The sequence below is a fragment of the Podarcis erhardii genome (genome assembly GCF_964252035.2).
Source record: "Podarcis erhardii genome assembly, chromosome: 15".
Lineage (NCBI taxonomy): Eukaryota > Metazoa > Chordata > Lepidosauria > Squamata > Lacertidae > Podarcis > Podarcis erhardii.
The window spans coordinates 39,915,846-39,931,380 of record NC_138505.1 but is presented as its reverse complement, the minus strand read 5'-3'; the positions used below and the strand labels follow the sequence as shown (position 1 = coordinate 39,931,380).

At 44.0% G+C, this 15,535-nt stretch overlaps 1 protein-coding gene and 1 long non-coding RNA gene across 9 annotated transcripts in view; one reads left to right on the top strand and one right to left on the bottom strand.

The window, feature by feature from the left end:
- Positions 1–4,767: 4,767 nt before the first annotated feature.
- CCDC62 (coiled-coil domain containing 62) overlaps positions 4,768–15,535 on the bottom strand; it is an 18,644-nt gene continuing 7,876 nt past the window's right edge. For 4 of the 8 annotated variants that reach the window (XM_081842580.1, XM_081842579.1, XM_081842581.1 and 1 more), the window contains 7 exons: positions 15,077–15,165; positions 14,107–14,207; positions 12,479–13,183; positions 8,637–8,814; positions 7,794–7,922; positions 7,453–7,545; positions 4,768–5,107 (listed from right to left, as the gene is read on the bottom strand). In XM_081842580.1, the coding sequence (XP_081698706.1) occupies positions 7,459–7,545; positions 7,794–7,922; positions 8,637–8,814; positions 12,479–13,183; positions 14,107–14,207; positions 15,077–15,165 (1,289 nt within the window). In that variant the 3' untranslated portion in view covers positions 4,768–5,107; positions 7,453–7,458. Of the gene's footprint in view, positions 5,108–7,161; positions 7,228–7,452; positions 7,546–7,793; positions 7,923–8,636; positions 8,815–12,478; positions 13,184–14,106; positions 14,208–15,076; positions 15,166–15,535 lie in introns of all 8 variants that reach the window. The other 4 variants (XR_014151552.1, XR_014151553.1, XM_081842583.1 and 1 more) reach the window with 4 other exon arrangements.
- Positions 10,462–12,472, top strand: LOC309330751. Its single transcript, XR_014151573.1, has 3 exons — positions 10,462–10,531; positions 10,853–12,243; positions 12,294–12,472. It is a non-coding gene; the product is annotated as an uncharacterized lncRNA (long non-coding RNA).

Below are 15,535 nucleotides of genomic sequence, written 5' to 3'. Positions count from 1 at the left end.
GAAGAAGAGCCTAGTGATATTCAGAAGCTTGCAATGTGCATGCACTAATAAGATATTATTTGGTTTCATGGCTCTATCAGACCTCCAGGGCATGAGGCCAGAAGGCACAATTAATAGCCTGCATTGTTATTTCAAAAGTTAGTGGGACTAAAAAACCGCTTAAGTGACTTTTTAAATACAGCCAAATCCTCTTACTTGGACCTTACCGGTTAAGCTCCTTGACCATTTTAATGTGGGGTTTGCAAACTGTAGCTTGACAGTCACAGTCAAATTATTAATTAACATTATTATTACTTAGTTGACTGCATCCCACCTTTCACTAAGGTCTCAGGGCAGGTTACAGCATTAAAAACAATGTTAAAAACCATCTAGAACAACTTAAATCATGACCAAATCAAACAAGTTTAGGATTTGGCTGCAAATAGATATCACATAATTTACCTGCCTGGCCCTGTTCTTCCTAAAGGTGGGTTGCACACACACAAATGTTGGTTGCTCGACAATATTAGAGGCAGAACTTTATTATCCAATCAAGTGCAATGGAATCTCATTCAACACATTCAGCTGCAGCGGCCAAGTAATGAGAGTGTGTACACTTGTGAAGGTGAAGTTTGCCTTTGTCAGATTATACCCTCGTAGAACCTTTGTACCTTGTGTGTTTTCGCTTGCTGGAAATGTGTCCTTGAATTCTGATGATGACTCTTACTTGCCTGCGTGGGAGGCTAGAGAAGGATGTAGGACTGGGTAGACACTAGGCTAGTGTACAAAGGTCAAAATCTGCATTTGTTGCCCCACACACTTTTGCCTCTGGCCCCACCCATCACTGGAATGCGACTCCTTCTGGATGGAAGCCAAGGGGACGGGTGTCCTCAAGGATTTTTATGGAGCTGGGGAAAGAGCAGGCTAATTTCGTCACACAGAACATGGAGCAAGGTTGTTTTCTGCTGCTTCAGAGGGCAGGACTTGAACCAGTCAGGTTCAGCCCACCCATGAGACAAGGTGAGGCAATTGCCTCAGGCAGCAGGATCCACCAGGGCAGCAGATCCCAATGTCACTCTGCCCCCCTCCTTGTTCCTGATGCAGACCTTTCCTTGCCCCTTCTTCCCTAGCAGCGAGTGGGTACCGAAATGCTTTAGTCTGATGGCCCTGAAACCAATGGATTCCAATTGCAAGAAGGGATATTCCAGCTAAACACTAGGAATAGCTTTCTGAGCACAAGAGCTGTTGGACCGTGGAACACACAACTTCAGGTGGAGGACTCTCCTTCCTTTGAGGTTTCTAAATAGGGTTAGACCAGGTTCTATATACACTAGAAAGTTGCTCTCTCAAGAAAAGAGGTCGTGGTTCATTTGGGGTAGGGGAGGTGGCCCCACTGTGAACACCCATAGGCCTAAGAGATATTACCGGCACTATGGCTTCTTTCTTGTTCCCTCCTCTGCTCATTGCACCACACTGCCAATTTAAAGGAAATTAGTAAGAGATACAAACACACCTAACGATGGTATGTTTATAACTATTTTTGCAAAAATGAGTATTTTACACACACAGTGAACTTTAGCAGATGTCATATGAAGGAATGCAAATGAAAAATTCATCTGCTGCTGAGGGTTTCCCCATGTTGCTCTCCTTTTGTAGATGGGAGGGTGCAGCCTTTAAGATTTCATTACTTACGGTAGATTCTCACCTGACTTTTGTGGCCTGTAAGATGGTCCAGAAATCATTATAATAAACTGTTAAAAGTCTTTGATCATGTCACTCTGCCCAGCTATTTCTGGCCAAAAGAACAGCAGTAATTGCAAACCGAATCCCAAACCGAACTACACTTTCTCCATCAAGCTTTCCAAGCTGGGAGTGGAAAACCAGTCCCAAATATTCCAGCAGTAATTTACCGGCAAAGTACTGTATTTCTAGAATGGTAGTTAGTGGCCTTTCAAGTCTGAATATACCTTGTAAGGCTGTCTGCCCCTACAGAGATCTGTAGGATCACTTAGCTAATTTGGTGAAATTGTACTCATGGCACTGCAAACCTACAGAATACTATAGGGCAGTGACCTCAAAATGGGCATTTCCAGTCAATCCTCCATGGGCTGTGGAATGCCCTAAGCCATATGTGAAGCAGCAACCATCAGTTGCTCCAGGAGCCTTGTAAATACTGTACATGTATTTTTGAATTTTGTCTTTGGCACAAACTTTAGGCTGTTTTAGGAGATGAGGATTCAGTATGTGTCCCATCACATCCCCTCCCTCTGTTGTCTCGTTTCAGATTTTCAATTACCGGTATATGCTCTTTGTGGCAGGGCAGGGCCTATCTAATCCTGCTATGTAAATGCTGTGCGCATTGATGGTGTAGGATAAATAGTAGCAGTGGTAGCAAAACTCATCTCAACAGTCTGTACATTTTGCCCCAATCTTGATATTATGACTGATTATTGCTTTTTGCTTAGCTGTTAAAAGAAAAGGTGGTGCCTATTCTGCTTTTTCTTGCTTCGCTTTGCTACAGAAACGATTGAATATTTGATCCAGCTCTGTTCTACCACTCTATTCTACCGCCTTCTTGTGTCTTGACCCTCTAATTAAACACAAGACAGGGAGCGGGGGAAGCCTACACACCCAAGCTGAAGGCAGGCAGGAATTAATGGGAGCTTTGTTTTCCTTGAATAACAATAGAGAATGTGAACACAAGGCAGGCAGCCTTACCCTCATTTACTGCCTTTCCCAAAACACGCCCTCATTCTAAGCCAGCTGAAGCACATACCAGGACACATTTGGGACACCTCTGACAAATGTTTGAAAGCAAACTCATGCAAAGTCCACACAAAAATGACTGTGAGCCGCAGGTAGGGATGCAGAATTTTGGTTTTTCTCAGTCTCTCATTTCTCCAGCCTTTTCAGTACACAACATTTCTATTAACAGTTTGCAAAAAACCAAAAGTCCTATTGAAAATTCACCAGCCTTTCAGTGCATATTTTTCCTAATATACACATTTCTGCAAGCAATTTCCCATAACAAAATGTTCTTTTGTGTTATTTTCATGAATGCAGACATTCCCCTAACATAAACGTGATGTTATTGGGTTGAAGAACTGCATCACAAAATTTGGAGAAGTGCATAATTCGAAGCACAGCTGTGTTTTGGTCTGCATATTGTTTTGCAAAGTGGGGGTTAGGTATGTTCACATTAACTGTACCAGAATTCTGTACCAGAATTCTCCCATATCACTCTCCTCAGCTGTAGTGCGACATGCACAGAACTATACTGTATTTGGCTGACAAACAGCTCTCAAGGCTTCTAGTTCCAACTTGAAAGCTGCTGTTTGAGTGACTGGGCTACAGAGCAAGTGGAGAGAGAAGTTCGACCACTGCATCTCGATGGGGAAAGACCTAATTGCCTGGCATTCGTCAGCACCCGAAATTGCTGGCCACATTTCTCCTGGAAAAGACCAATGCCTCTCAAACTCTGCTGGAGGTAGGACTCCTGGAATACATGGGCCCCAAAAGGTTATCATCCGCAGCGTGGGGAGCCCTGCAGGAGTTCCCTGCAGGGCTCCCCACGGTGCGGATAGCAGCCTGCCGCCCAGCGCGCGGGGCACCCTGAAGCAGAGCGCCCCGCGCGCCGGGCAGACATCGGCCAGCCCCACAAGCTCGGGGGACAGCAGGGAGGCACAGCACCGCCATCCCGCTGTTCCTCGACCTGGTTCGGTTTCCCCAACCTGGTTTTGGGGGGGAAATAAAGGGAATTTTTTCCCCCTTTATTTCCCCCCCCAAAAACTAGGTGCGTCCTATGGGACGGAGCGTCCTATGGGACGAAAAATACGGTAATAATGGAAAACCAATTGGTATAGTTTTTGTAAAATATAAGATATGTAAAATGACCCATGGAAAGAGAAGGAAAGTCACTGATATCTTATGTAAAATGTTTATCTGAAATTGTAATACAGAAAATTTAATAAAAATCATATTAAAAGAAGAAGAAGCAAAAATGCATAATCAAGCAAGAGGTTCCCTTGAGCAAAACCCATTGAAGTCTACAGGTCATGTCGGTTTCAGTGGAGCTTTGTGTAGGGTTACCATATTTCAAAAAGCTTTTTTTTAGGAAACCCCCAAAATTAATCGGAAGAAGTGTGCATGCACACGAAAGCTCATACCTAGAACTAACTCAGTTGGTCTTTAAGGTGCTACTGGAAGGAATTTTTTTATTTTGTTTTGCCCAAAATTAATGTTGAACTTTTTACAAAAACACAAATTTTCAATTGACTTGCCTAAGATCCAGGACAAAGTGCTGCCTTTTGGAAATTCCCCCCAGATGTCAATGCTGCCATTGAAATTCCAGTAATGTCCAGGAAAATCTGGACGTATGGCAGCCCTAGCTTTGTGTCAGAGAACTTCCTCCTGGATTGTGGCTGAAATATTTCCTCCACATTGTGGATAATGACTTTTACATATAAAATGTATTCCAAAAACTGTACAGAGCGTTCCTTTGTTACTATACAAATGTTACACCCACACCAAACACTTAAAGCACAATGGAGGATCTGTAGTTTCACATTCCCTGAGCTATAATTCCCAGCACCCTCAACATACTATAGTTCCTGGGATTCTTTGAGAGAAGCTATGTACGTTGAATGTCCTTTAAATGTATGATGTGGATGTGACCTTAGTTAGAAATACTTCATATAAGGGATGAAAGATTCTGGCGTTAAAAACACTGAGCATAAATTAACTGTAGTCCTACGGTAAATGCAAAATATCTGTACAAAAACAAGGAAAAGCCACAAACACATATTTATTTCTTTTCTTAAAAATCACCTATTAATGACCAGTTACATATTTAAATAACCTTCCGAAAATATACTGGCAGTTAATCTGAGCATATGAAGTCGTTTTTATTCATTCAGCATAATTCTAGTTTTTAAAATAAAAATTAGGGAATGAATCTCAGCATTTTGTCACGGGTCTTTGGCACTGAGAGCTTTTCAGAGATTTAAATAAACGGAGCTGTAGAAGAACGCTGAGTGACTGTCCACTGAGTTTAACACACCATGATTATCTTTGTCTTTGAAAGAAAGGGTGCATTTCTCTGCTCTTGTGGACAAAACATGGGAGACACCTGCTTTGAAAAGAGAAGGAAAGTTTTGAAGAAGCAAAACACGCTGAAACTCCACACCGCAATTCAGTTCCAGGCTTTGCAGTTTTATGACAGCATATGGAAAAACACAGCCAGTTAGAACCTCAGTGACGCCTGGAGGGTTTTTTTGTTTGCTTTAAAGGTGTATTTACTTCATGGGATGAACTGTCTGCCACAAAGCTGCCTTTGTGTCACTGCCGGAAACTTTCATTTCCAGTGCTCCGCAAACAGCTGGCAGTTGAGGAGTTTCCATGTTGACAAAGATATTTTTCCTTCACGGCTGACATCAGGTTCATCAGCATTTACAAGCCGTGAGGCATGCCAGAGATGCCAAGGGCTGCAGTGTAACATATTTCTAATTTCTTTCACATTTGTCTAAACTCCTTTCCAACACAAGCCTAGGCTGTGGCAGATCGACTTATTTATTCATTTTATTTGCACATTTATAAAATGGTTCACAACCAAAAGCTGCTTAAACTGTGTACGATAAGAATAAATAAAATAAAAAGACAAAAGATTACTGACTCAATAAACTAAAAGCAATAAAACCAATGGCAGACCTAATTGCAGTGACTGCTCCTGAGGGAGCAAGGCCTAACCTAAGAACGGTGAACAAACCGGACAAGACAACGTTTGGGGTTTTTTAAAAAACTGGTCACAACTTTATTGATTCCAGATATACGGTAGATAGGATTTGGCTTAGGCATTAGGTGTATAGCGCTCCCAGCCTCCTGGTGGAGAGCTGAGGAATGACAGGGTCGAGCCTAGGATTAGTTACAGGTAGGTCTGCCGTAGTCGAAAGAAAATAAAAAAAAATCCTTCCAGTAGCACCTTAGAGACCAACTAAGTTTGTTATTGGTATGAGCTTTCTGAAGAAGGGTGCATGCACACGAAAGCTCATACCAATAACAAACTTAGTTGGTCTATAAGGTGCTACTGGAGGGAATTTTTTTATTTTGTTTCAAGCCTAGGATTAATGAGTCAACTGCAAGACTCTACAGGTGGCACTCCCAAGCCGCTGAAGGCAGCTCTAAGGCCCACCAGCTGTACACCTCAGCTTTGGACAGAGACTTCCAACTAGACCCCTCTAACATGGTACCCAGTGAACACACCTCTTTTGAGGTTGGAGTGACGCACCACTTCACCCGCTGCCTGATGTTTGACTAAAGGATTCCACCCAATGCCTTATCTGGTCTTCAACTGACTACAGTCCTGAGGTCAGGTGCAGCCGACATTTATCGGCTGGGGGCAGACCAGAGCAAAGCCTGCTCCACACTGGTCTGCTCTTAAGCTCAGCCCACCTGTCCTGGCCAGATTTTAGTCAGTAAGTGATTCCAGAGGACTGTGAGGGCGAACTGGCTGCGACATCTGTCACCCCATTGATCGCCAGGGTTGATTCGGCTGATCTGGCTGGCTAGGCGGGTGTCCCCTTCCTCCCTCACCGCTCCATGTGCGTCCCTCCCGAAGCTGCGCGCTCGGTGGAAGAGGACGACCATCCCAGATAGAAGAAGTGTACCGTTCTTCGGTCAAGGGTATACGATAGCTGCGCTCCCCTGCTAGATTCCAGAGGACTGCATCTGCATCACTAAAAGTCTGTTTTCTAGTGCATACTAAGTGGACCCTGGGGGCATGCAGTACTCTTGGCAGTGCTCCATTGGAGAAGTGCAGTTAGGTAATATGGCTAAAATTACTTAAATCTTGGGGGCAAGTGCTGTATGCACACTGGAACCTGATTCCCAGCCTCTGCTGAAAGGAAATCCTGCCACTGTCATGGCATTTAAGTGCCCACAGATCACACAAACAAAATTCAAAGGGTCTGGCAGCCCAGGAGCAACAGGCTTGCCATAATACTGTTGCTGTGGTTTTGGGGAACCTAAGGGCAAACTTCCACAACATACATTGAAAGCACATCCAGTGCACATAACTTTCCCCAAAGCATCCTGGGGTTGTTAATGATGCAGAAAAATGTGGCTCTGTGCAGAGGAAACTACAGCTCAGGAACTAACTCTAGCGCTTTAAATGTGTGCTAGATGTACCTTAAATGTATGTTGTGGCAACCAACACGCATTACTCTCTGCATATCACATCTTCACCTGCAAATACTCAAAAAACAAATAACTTGTTATGAGTAGGGAACATATGTATAAAACACAACAGACAATTTAGAGATAACTTTAGCACAACAGTTTTTCGCACGAAATGCTGCTTTGCAATTGCACTTGGAACTTTATACCAGCAGGTGTTCATATACATTTTTTTACTGTGCTCTTCAGCTCTGTGTTGTGCAAAGTCAACAAATATGGAGAGGAAAGGCAAGAACGACTGACCTGAAGTCATAAAGAAAAAAGGGAGAGCTTCATCTCGCTTTCCTCCGCACTTGGCAATCGCCCTTTGCAAAGGGATTCGCTATACTCTCCTGCCTGTCAAAGGACATTAACGTCTGTATTACATCCTTAAGAAAATAACCATGAAAAAGAAATGTGTGGTTGAGGGCATAAGCTAGGTTAAAAACTACTCATAAATACATTTGTTTTGCAGTATGCAATTAGTATAGTTTAGATAGATGATAGATAGATAGATAGATAGATAGATAGATGATAGATATAGATACTTCTGTTCTAAGTCAATTCTCTTTGTCACCAAAACTGTTTGGAAAGCCAGAAATTACCATATGAAGGCTGTTGTTGGGACTGCATCCAGGGCTGGGACCAAGCAGGTTGCTGAGCTCCAGGTCTGCTACCATCTGGCGGGACTCTGCCAGCAGCCGCTGCAGCTTGCTGGTGGGCGAGCAAGAATCCTAGGATGAACCAGAACAAAATGTGTTAAGGAAGACCTGGAACCAGAGACACAAGGTGGGTTTGAACACAAGAGATCATTGGGAAGGAAAGCACAGAGACAGCCTAACTTTGGAATATTTCAACATGCCTTCAGGGAAGCCAGCAGGTACTCTGGAAGCAGGCAGCAATGGGAAGCAGCATTAGCAGGATCAAGAACCTGTGGCAGCCTTGGACTGCCTTGGCAGCCTTTTTCCTTGGCAAACACTCGTAGCTGAGTAAGATTGTCTTATTGTACCTTTGTTCTTGATGTAGATCTTCACTCACCTCTTCTTCCCTGCTTGAGGAGATGCCGTTTTGTGGTTTCGCCTCAGGTGCCAAGGTGACTTGGGCCGGCCCTGGGCCAAGCCTAGCAATGAAACCTAAGGTTCCGAGTTCCAGATTCAGGGCAAGATGGGGAATGTAACCCAAAAATTATTAATTGCATTGCAGATGGTGTAGCTACTTAGGAGTCACACGCCCACATCCTTGTGCCCCAGACCCAGCAAAATGCCCGAGGATGGAGCTCTGGCAAAGGTTAGCGAGGAGCTGGAGGGGGAAATGGGCAGCTGTGAGACTTCTGCACAAGTGATAAATGGGATAACTGTGGCCACCAACAGATGGATGTAGATCAAGAGTGCTACAATAGCCAGGGATGACCCAACAAAACATGCTGCCTCACAAAACCAGACACTCACTTTGTGGATGGTCAGATGGCAGCATCCGTTGGCTGCCTGGATGTCTGTTAAGCTCATGAACTCTGAAGGCAGCTCTTCTTCAAACAACTTTTCGTCTCCCTTGCTCCCGCTTGTCTTTTGGGTGGATGTCAGACAGGGAGCACCCAAGTCCGAAAAATGCAGGTCCACATCATGGTCACTGTGAATATTGAAAATAATACTTTTAGAAAGTCATCTCCAGCACACATTTTAAGGAAAGAATATAAATATGAGGGTTAGGTACAGCACCATGCTTTTTAAAACATAAAGGGGATGAGAAAGCAACAGACATGCAGGTTCATAAGGCAATTCTGGACTGGTGGAATCTAATTTAAACTCCCTTTAAAGAAAAATAAGTTTCTATTTCTTATGACTGCAGAAACTTGGTTTGCAGTGGAGGAACCAGGGCCCTTTATTTTATTTCATTTACCAAATGTGCATACTGCTTAATTGTAACAGAACCTCTAAGTGGCTTACAAGAAGTATTTGAATTACCCATAAAAATAATTAAAAACATTTCAAAGACAATTAAAATCAGCAATAAAAAAGAGAAAGAAATGGAAACACATCAAGACCTACATTTCTGGAAATGCTGGCCTAAACAAAAATGCATTAAGCAGGTACTGAAAAGGGTATTTCAAAGGCTGAGGTCAGAAGGCAGGAAGTTCCAAAGTGTAGGTGCTGCCATACTAAAAGAACAATTTATGACAAATGCAGAACAAGTAGTGTGTGGCACCTGTATTATTATTATTAAATTTCTATACCACCCTTCATCTGAGAATCCCAGGACAGTTTACAATACAAAAACCCAAAAATACACAACATAGTAACAAACAAAAACAACCCCACACCCCGGAGTTTAAAAGGCCATAGATTGTGTAGTTAGCCAGAGGCCTAGGAGCAAAGAAATGTAACAGTGGCTTCGTCTTGCCAGGATTCAAGCTCAGCTTATTTTCCTTCATCCCTCCCAGCACTGTGTCCTGGTTCCACACAGCCTCTTCCAATTCAGATGTTATGCAGAAACAGAGCTGAGTGTCGTCAGCATACTGATAGAACCTTGTCCCCAAATTCCCAGTGACTGCTCCTGGCAGCTTCATATAGTCTAATTTGTCAATGCCTAAATGATATCGAGAACGAGAACAACTTGGCCACAATAAGGAAATTTTGTCCATGGTATGACTATTTTCTACATTCCCATTTTGACTCTCTGGCACCCTATCTGCATAACCTAGCAATTCTAAAACGTAGACACGTTTTTACTCTCGCAAGATTGAATGTATTGCCCTCGGTTGTTCTTGAGGGATGATTCCAACAGATTCCACACGAAAAACGCTTATGTCCCTGTGGAGATGGCAGTACCGAATCAGTGGCGCAGGCCCTTCTGGCTTGCACTCTTTATAAAAACTTGAGGAATGAGATTATCACCCTTCTTGTATTGTCCCTTCTGGGTAGCCCAGCCACTGCCACACTGTCCTTTCTCTTGGCAGATGAAGATGAGCAGGTGACAGCAAAGGCTGCAAGGTTTTTAGCTGGGGCAATCAGAATAAGATCCACTATTTGACTATTGATTCAAAACCCTAAAATGTATCTTATATAATCGACTTTTTATTTGTATTTCTATTCTTTTTATATCGTATTGTTGTTTTATTGCTATGGCCAATGGCTGACGCAAATAAAGATTCATTCATTCATTTAGCTTCATATAGACATTGAATAGCACTGAGGATAAAACAGTGCCCTGTAGCACCCCATTGCATAACCCTGAGGGGGCCAAAAAGGGACAAGATGCCTGCCTCTCTCTCTCTCTCTCTCTTGGTGAGCGAGCTGAACCATGAAGAATGGCAGTAGTTGCAGGATATGGGTGCTATTCAACTACAGTAGTGCCTCGCAAGATGAACGCCTCACAAGACAGAAAACCCGCTAGACGAAAGGGTTTTCCGTTTTGGAGGCGCTTCGCAAAACGAATTTCCCTATGGGCTTGCTTCGCAAGACGAAAATGTCTTGCGAGTTCCTGCGGGTTCCCCCCCCCCTTTTTCTAAGCCGCTAAGCCGCTTATCAGCTGATCCGATAAGCTGATAAGCCGCTAATAGCGCTAATCCGCTAAGCCGTCAATGGGCTTGCTTCGCAAGACGAAAAAACCGCTAGACGAAGAGACTCGCAGAACGGATTAATTTCGTCTTGCGAGGCACCACTGTAAGTTTTACTCAGAGCAGATCCACTGAAATAAAGGAACCTACCGTAACTCAGACATGCTTATTTAATTCACAACATTTATATACCACTTGACTGTAATAAAACCTTGAAGCAGTTTACAAAAAGAACAAAATTCTCAGGGGGGAAAAGTTCATTATTTCAATGGGTCTACTCTGAGTAACACTTAGTGGACTACCACCTTGTTTCCAATAATGGCCAATGTGGTCCCTGCCCCCAAGATGTTGCTTGGCTTCAACTTCCAGTCCCTGACCTTTGTCCACGCTGGTGGAGCTGCTGGGGCCTGGGGCCTGACAGCATTCAGTGGGACGCAGATCTGCCCCTGCAACTGTGCAAGGGGAATGGCCAGACTCACCCAGGTGCACAAACCAGCTCTGCTGCTGGGTCATGTGATGAAAGGAGATTACAAGCAATGTGAAGTCTCAGGTCTTTTTATGGGCTTTGGAAGAAAGTAAAGAGATTTATTTACAGCTGGTGTACTAAGTTAGAGGGGACTGGGTATGAATTCCAAGGTGAGCTAGATGGGGCTGCTCCAGATCCACATTCCATTTTAAGTCATGCGCCCTTGAAAGCAGCTGTGTGGCTGACCGATGCTGCTCTGACCAGCCCCAGGCCCTTTGCACAGCTTGATTCTCTCCCCCACCCCCGCAAAAAAGTGGCCAACAGAAGCTCACACATATCAAAAGTGCAAAGTGTGAAGGTTAAAATTGCAGGCCATGTTTGCAACTGGTTTGTTATAAGAGTGCTCAAATCACAGGGTGGTGATTTTGCCCCTTTAGTTTCTGGTCAAGGAGGGCAGGAGTTGACCAAAATGGGGGGGGGGGTCCCAGAATGAGGCCTGTGGATTTCATCCAGGACTCTCTCCCCTCTGCCCAGTCCCCCAATAATTAGAGTAATGCTTTATGACAAAGAAGACCAGAGGAGCCGAGGACTTGAGCTGGAGCTGCTGCCTGAAGTGCAGCAGGCAGAAGGCACTATTCTGCTGAGCAAGCAGCGACAAAAGACTCCGGCGGTTCAGATACAGACCAAGATTGGCTGGACCAGAAGCTTTGTGCTGCCTGTCAGTTTAATCTGATTAAAACAGCCTTTGTCCATGTCTAGCAGCAGACTAGCCAGGTAGCCACCTGCCTGCCTCTTTCCTTTCCTTTCCTTTTTTGCTCTAAGACATAGGTAGGCAAACTAAGGCCCGGGGGCCGGATCCGGCCCAATCACCTTCTAAATCCGGCCTGCAGCGTGTTTTTACATGAGTAGAATGTGCCCTTTTATTAAAAATGCATCTCTGGGTTATTTGTGGGGGCTGCCTGGTGTTTTTACGTGAGTAGAATGTGTGCTTTTATTTAAAATGCCTCTCTGGGTTATTTGTGGGGCATAGGAATTCGTTCATTCCCCCCACCCCCCCAAAAAAATATAGTCCGGCCCCCCACCAAGGTCTGAGGGGCAGTGGACCGGCCTCCCGCTGAAAAGGTTTGCAGACCCCTGCTCTAAACAGTCTGATGAAGACTAGCTAGCAGGTTTATTAAAAGACTGTTGATAGGTTTTTCATTTGGAGTAGGGACAGTCATAGCTAAGAAGAGAATGGACTAATTTTGTAGGCAATTAGCAAAATACTGAACCTTTTCGACTTGCCGCTTCTAATCGCAGCCTGAGGACCGTTGGGAAAAGTTCCGTGCCATGAACCTGCCTCTCCCTTCACAGGCTTGAAAATCTGCATCCACCGCTGGTCACTTACAGGCTGGTACAGTGCGACTTTGTTTATGGAGCTGCGGGAGCAGTACCCCGACTCCAGCCCTTTAAATGGACTAGGAGACTTGCTTGGACTCAGCCCGCATGTGCCCATCTCCTTATCTTTACAATCCTCACTGGATTTGTCAGACAGCTTCAACACAGGACTCTGGCAGTTTGTGGGCTCGGTGTGGCAATTTAGGTCGAGCCAATGCTCATGAATTGGTAAAGATGCCGCAAAGCTTTGCTCCGGCACCCGGGCCATTTCCCTGCCTTCTGCCTTCCACATGCTGTCTGACTGGGAGGCAGGTCTGCTGTCTGTCTCCCCAGAACTCAAGGATCCGCTCTGATCCAGCTCTTCCCTATGCATAGTTCTTGGCCCATAAAACAGCCCTTCCTGAAACTGATCCAAGCTTGCTGGCTGTCTCTCCTCGGGGCCCTTTTGCTGCCTATTCTCGGCTCTGTGTGCTTCGCAGGTATTTTTTGAACTACAGCTGGGAGAATGCACAAACCGGGTGTGTATCTTCTGATGGGCTTCGCTACACACTGTGTCTTTGTCGCCGCTACTTCCAGGATCTGACAAAACTATCTCTGTGCTATAAAGGGCACAATAAGGAACTCACGTTATCAAGACTGCATTTAACAACTTAAGCCTATACATTATCTGATCTGCACCCATCAATCTGCACCCAAGGGTGTGTCATTTCTGTTTCAGACATCCAGGATCTTCCAGCCCTTGAGGATTTGCCCCACTCGGCTTCTACTGTTGCTTCACAATAAGTTTCAAGGGAACTGGGAGTTGCGGGTACTGCTAAATACATAATCAAATAACTGCTGGTTTTTGGATCTGTAAAGGGACAACCTCTATCTGTTTCTCTGCCCTAGCATGCCTATTTAGCCTGCAAGAGTTTCCTCTTCAGATTGGCATAAACTCTACAGAACTTAACAGAAACATCTGCCCCCATCTTTTTTTTAAGCTGAGCCCAAGGGAAAATCCTTGTAATGTCATCAGTTAGCCCTAATTAAAGTTGTTACATGAACTACATGCTGTGAGACAGCTTAGCAACCTGGTGGCTCTCAAGGCAGGCAATGCCAAGTGGCTCTAATTTAGGAGAACAGAGTCATTCTAACATGGCACAGCTGGGGCACCCCGATTCAGTCTTTTGGCTGTACAGATTCCACTGCTGGTCTTTTCAAGGCTGCTTCAAGTTGTGTGTCGAACCAAGAGCAGGAGCATAGTCAGCTGCTAAGTGACCCCACTCCAAGAATGGAGCAGAAGGCAGCATTTCAACAAATACTGTTTCTCCCAACCCCTATGGCTGTACTAGGATTGGTATGGTGCATTTCTAGGGGTTTCCTCTTAACAAGTGTTGATGTATTAGTGTTTAAATATGCTCTATGCAGGGCTGGAAGAACCAGGGTTAGGATTTTGAAATGTTTTCCTAACTCTGCCTCTGTGCAACATGTAAGTCCCCTTTAAAAGCAACCTTCTCTCCAGAAAGCCATTTGCCACTTTTACCTGGCCTCGTGTGCCTGTGTCTTATGTTTCTGCTTCGTTTCCTGGGAACTCTCCAAGTTGAAATGCAGAAACTGCAGATCTCGTTGCTGCTTCACATAGATCTGAAGGCAGACAACAAAACAACCAACAAACCTCAGAAGAGCAAGCAGTTCCCTTTGATACACTATTTTTGCCCTGTTTTTCTCTTCACAGACACACAAAGCAAGAAATTTAAAATAAAAACCATAATAATGAGGGCATTCCAGACAGAGTTCATAGAAATTTTAAATGGTTTGTTTTTAAGATTTCAGAGAACTATCAGAAACACCTCCCACTCCAATTTTTCCATATTCAGGACATGCTCCTATAACAATTGTAAAGATTTGTGTAAAAAAAAAAAGAGAGAGAGAGAGAAATTTTTTGTTTTGTTTTCATAGAGAATTCAAGACTAAAAGAAAACAAAACAAAATTCCTCTGTACATGTAAAAAGTAGTGCTCCAATTTTAGTTATTTAAGTATCCCACTCTGTTTCGAGGATCTCCAGAATGGTTCTGGCCATTCTTAGCCTCCATTTAAGATCAGGTCAGACTACCGTTTCCCAATAAGATTCATGGCTATACCATGGCCTGGACTATCTAGCTACTTTATTGTTCTCTCAGAGCAGCATACAGATAATTAACACCATGTACAAATAAACTATACCAAGCTGTTATTTAACCACAAGCATTTGGAGATATCCTCCAGTGCATTTGAAATTAAAATATTTTACTATATTTCACTGGAGATGCTTTAGAGACATTCCGCCTTTCTGTTTAGTTCACATATTCCAAGACTGAGCCCCAGTATCAAAAACAGGTTCTTCAAACAAGTTATTGCAACAGCCAATTCTGTTCACGTTTTATTTTTGTTATGTTCCTCATTGCTACATAAAAGGACAAAAACAAGTGCAATCCCCTCCCCCACCCCCCACCCCCAGAAACTGGATTCAAACCTGTCGCAAATTGCTCAGTTCTGTGTCAGTTCGCAGTTGTTTAGATTTAGCAGACTGAAGCAGCTGGTCTTTTCTGTTTGCTCTTTCAGCTGTTAGGAGAGAGGGGTTGAATGGTTGGTGATTTTCCACAACAAAGAATTGCACAGAGAAACAATAAATAAGCAATAATCATAAAGAAAATGAAAGCTAATTTAGCTAACATTTTCTTTTTTTATACACAGGGATTTCTTTAGAATCAGGTCCTTAGGGGAGTGATTTCCCCTCTTGGGAAGCAGGGATGGGGATTCTGTGGCTCTCCAGATGTTGTTGGACTACAACTCCCATCATTCCTGACCACTGGTCATGCAGGTTGAAGGGTGTTGGAGTCCACCTACATCCGATCAAAGGTTGGAGGGAATGGTTCCACTCCATATGGGAACTAGTCCTGATATCTGGCTGGGTATTTTTGATCAACAGCTG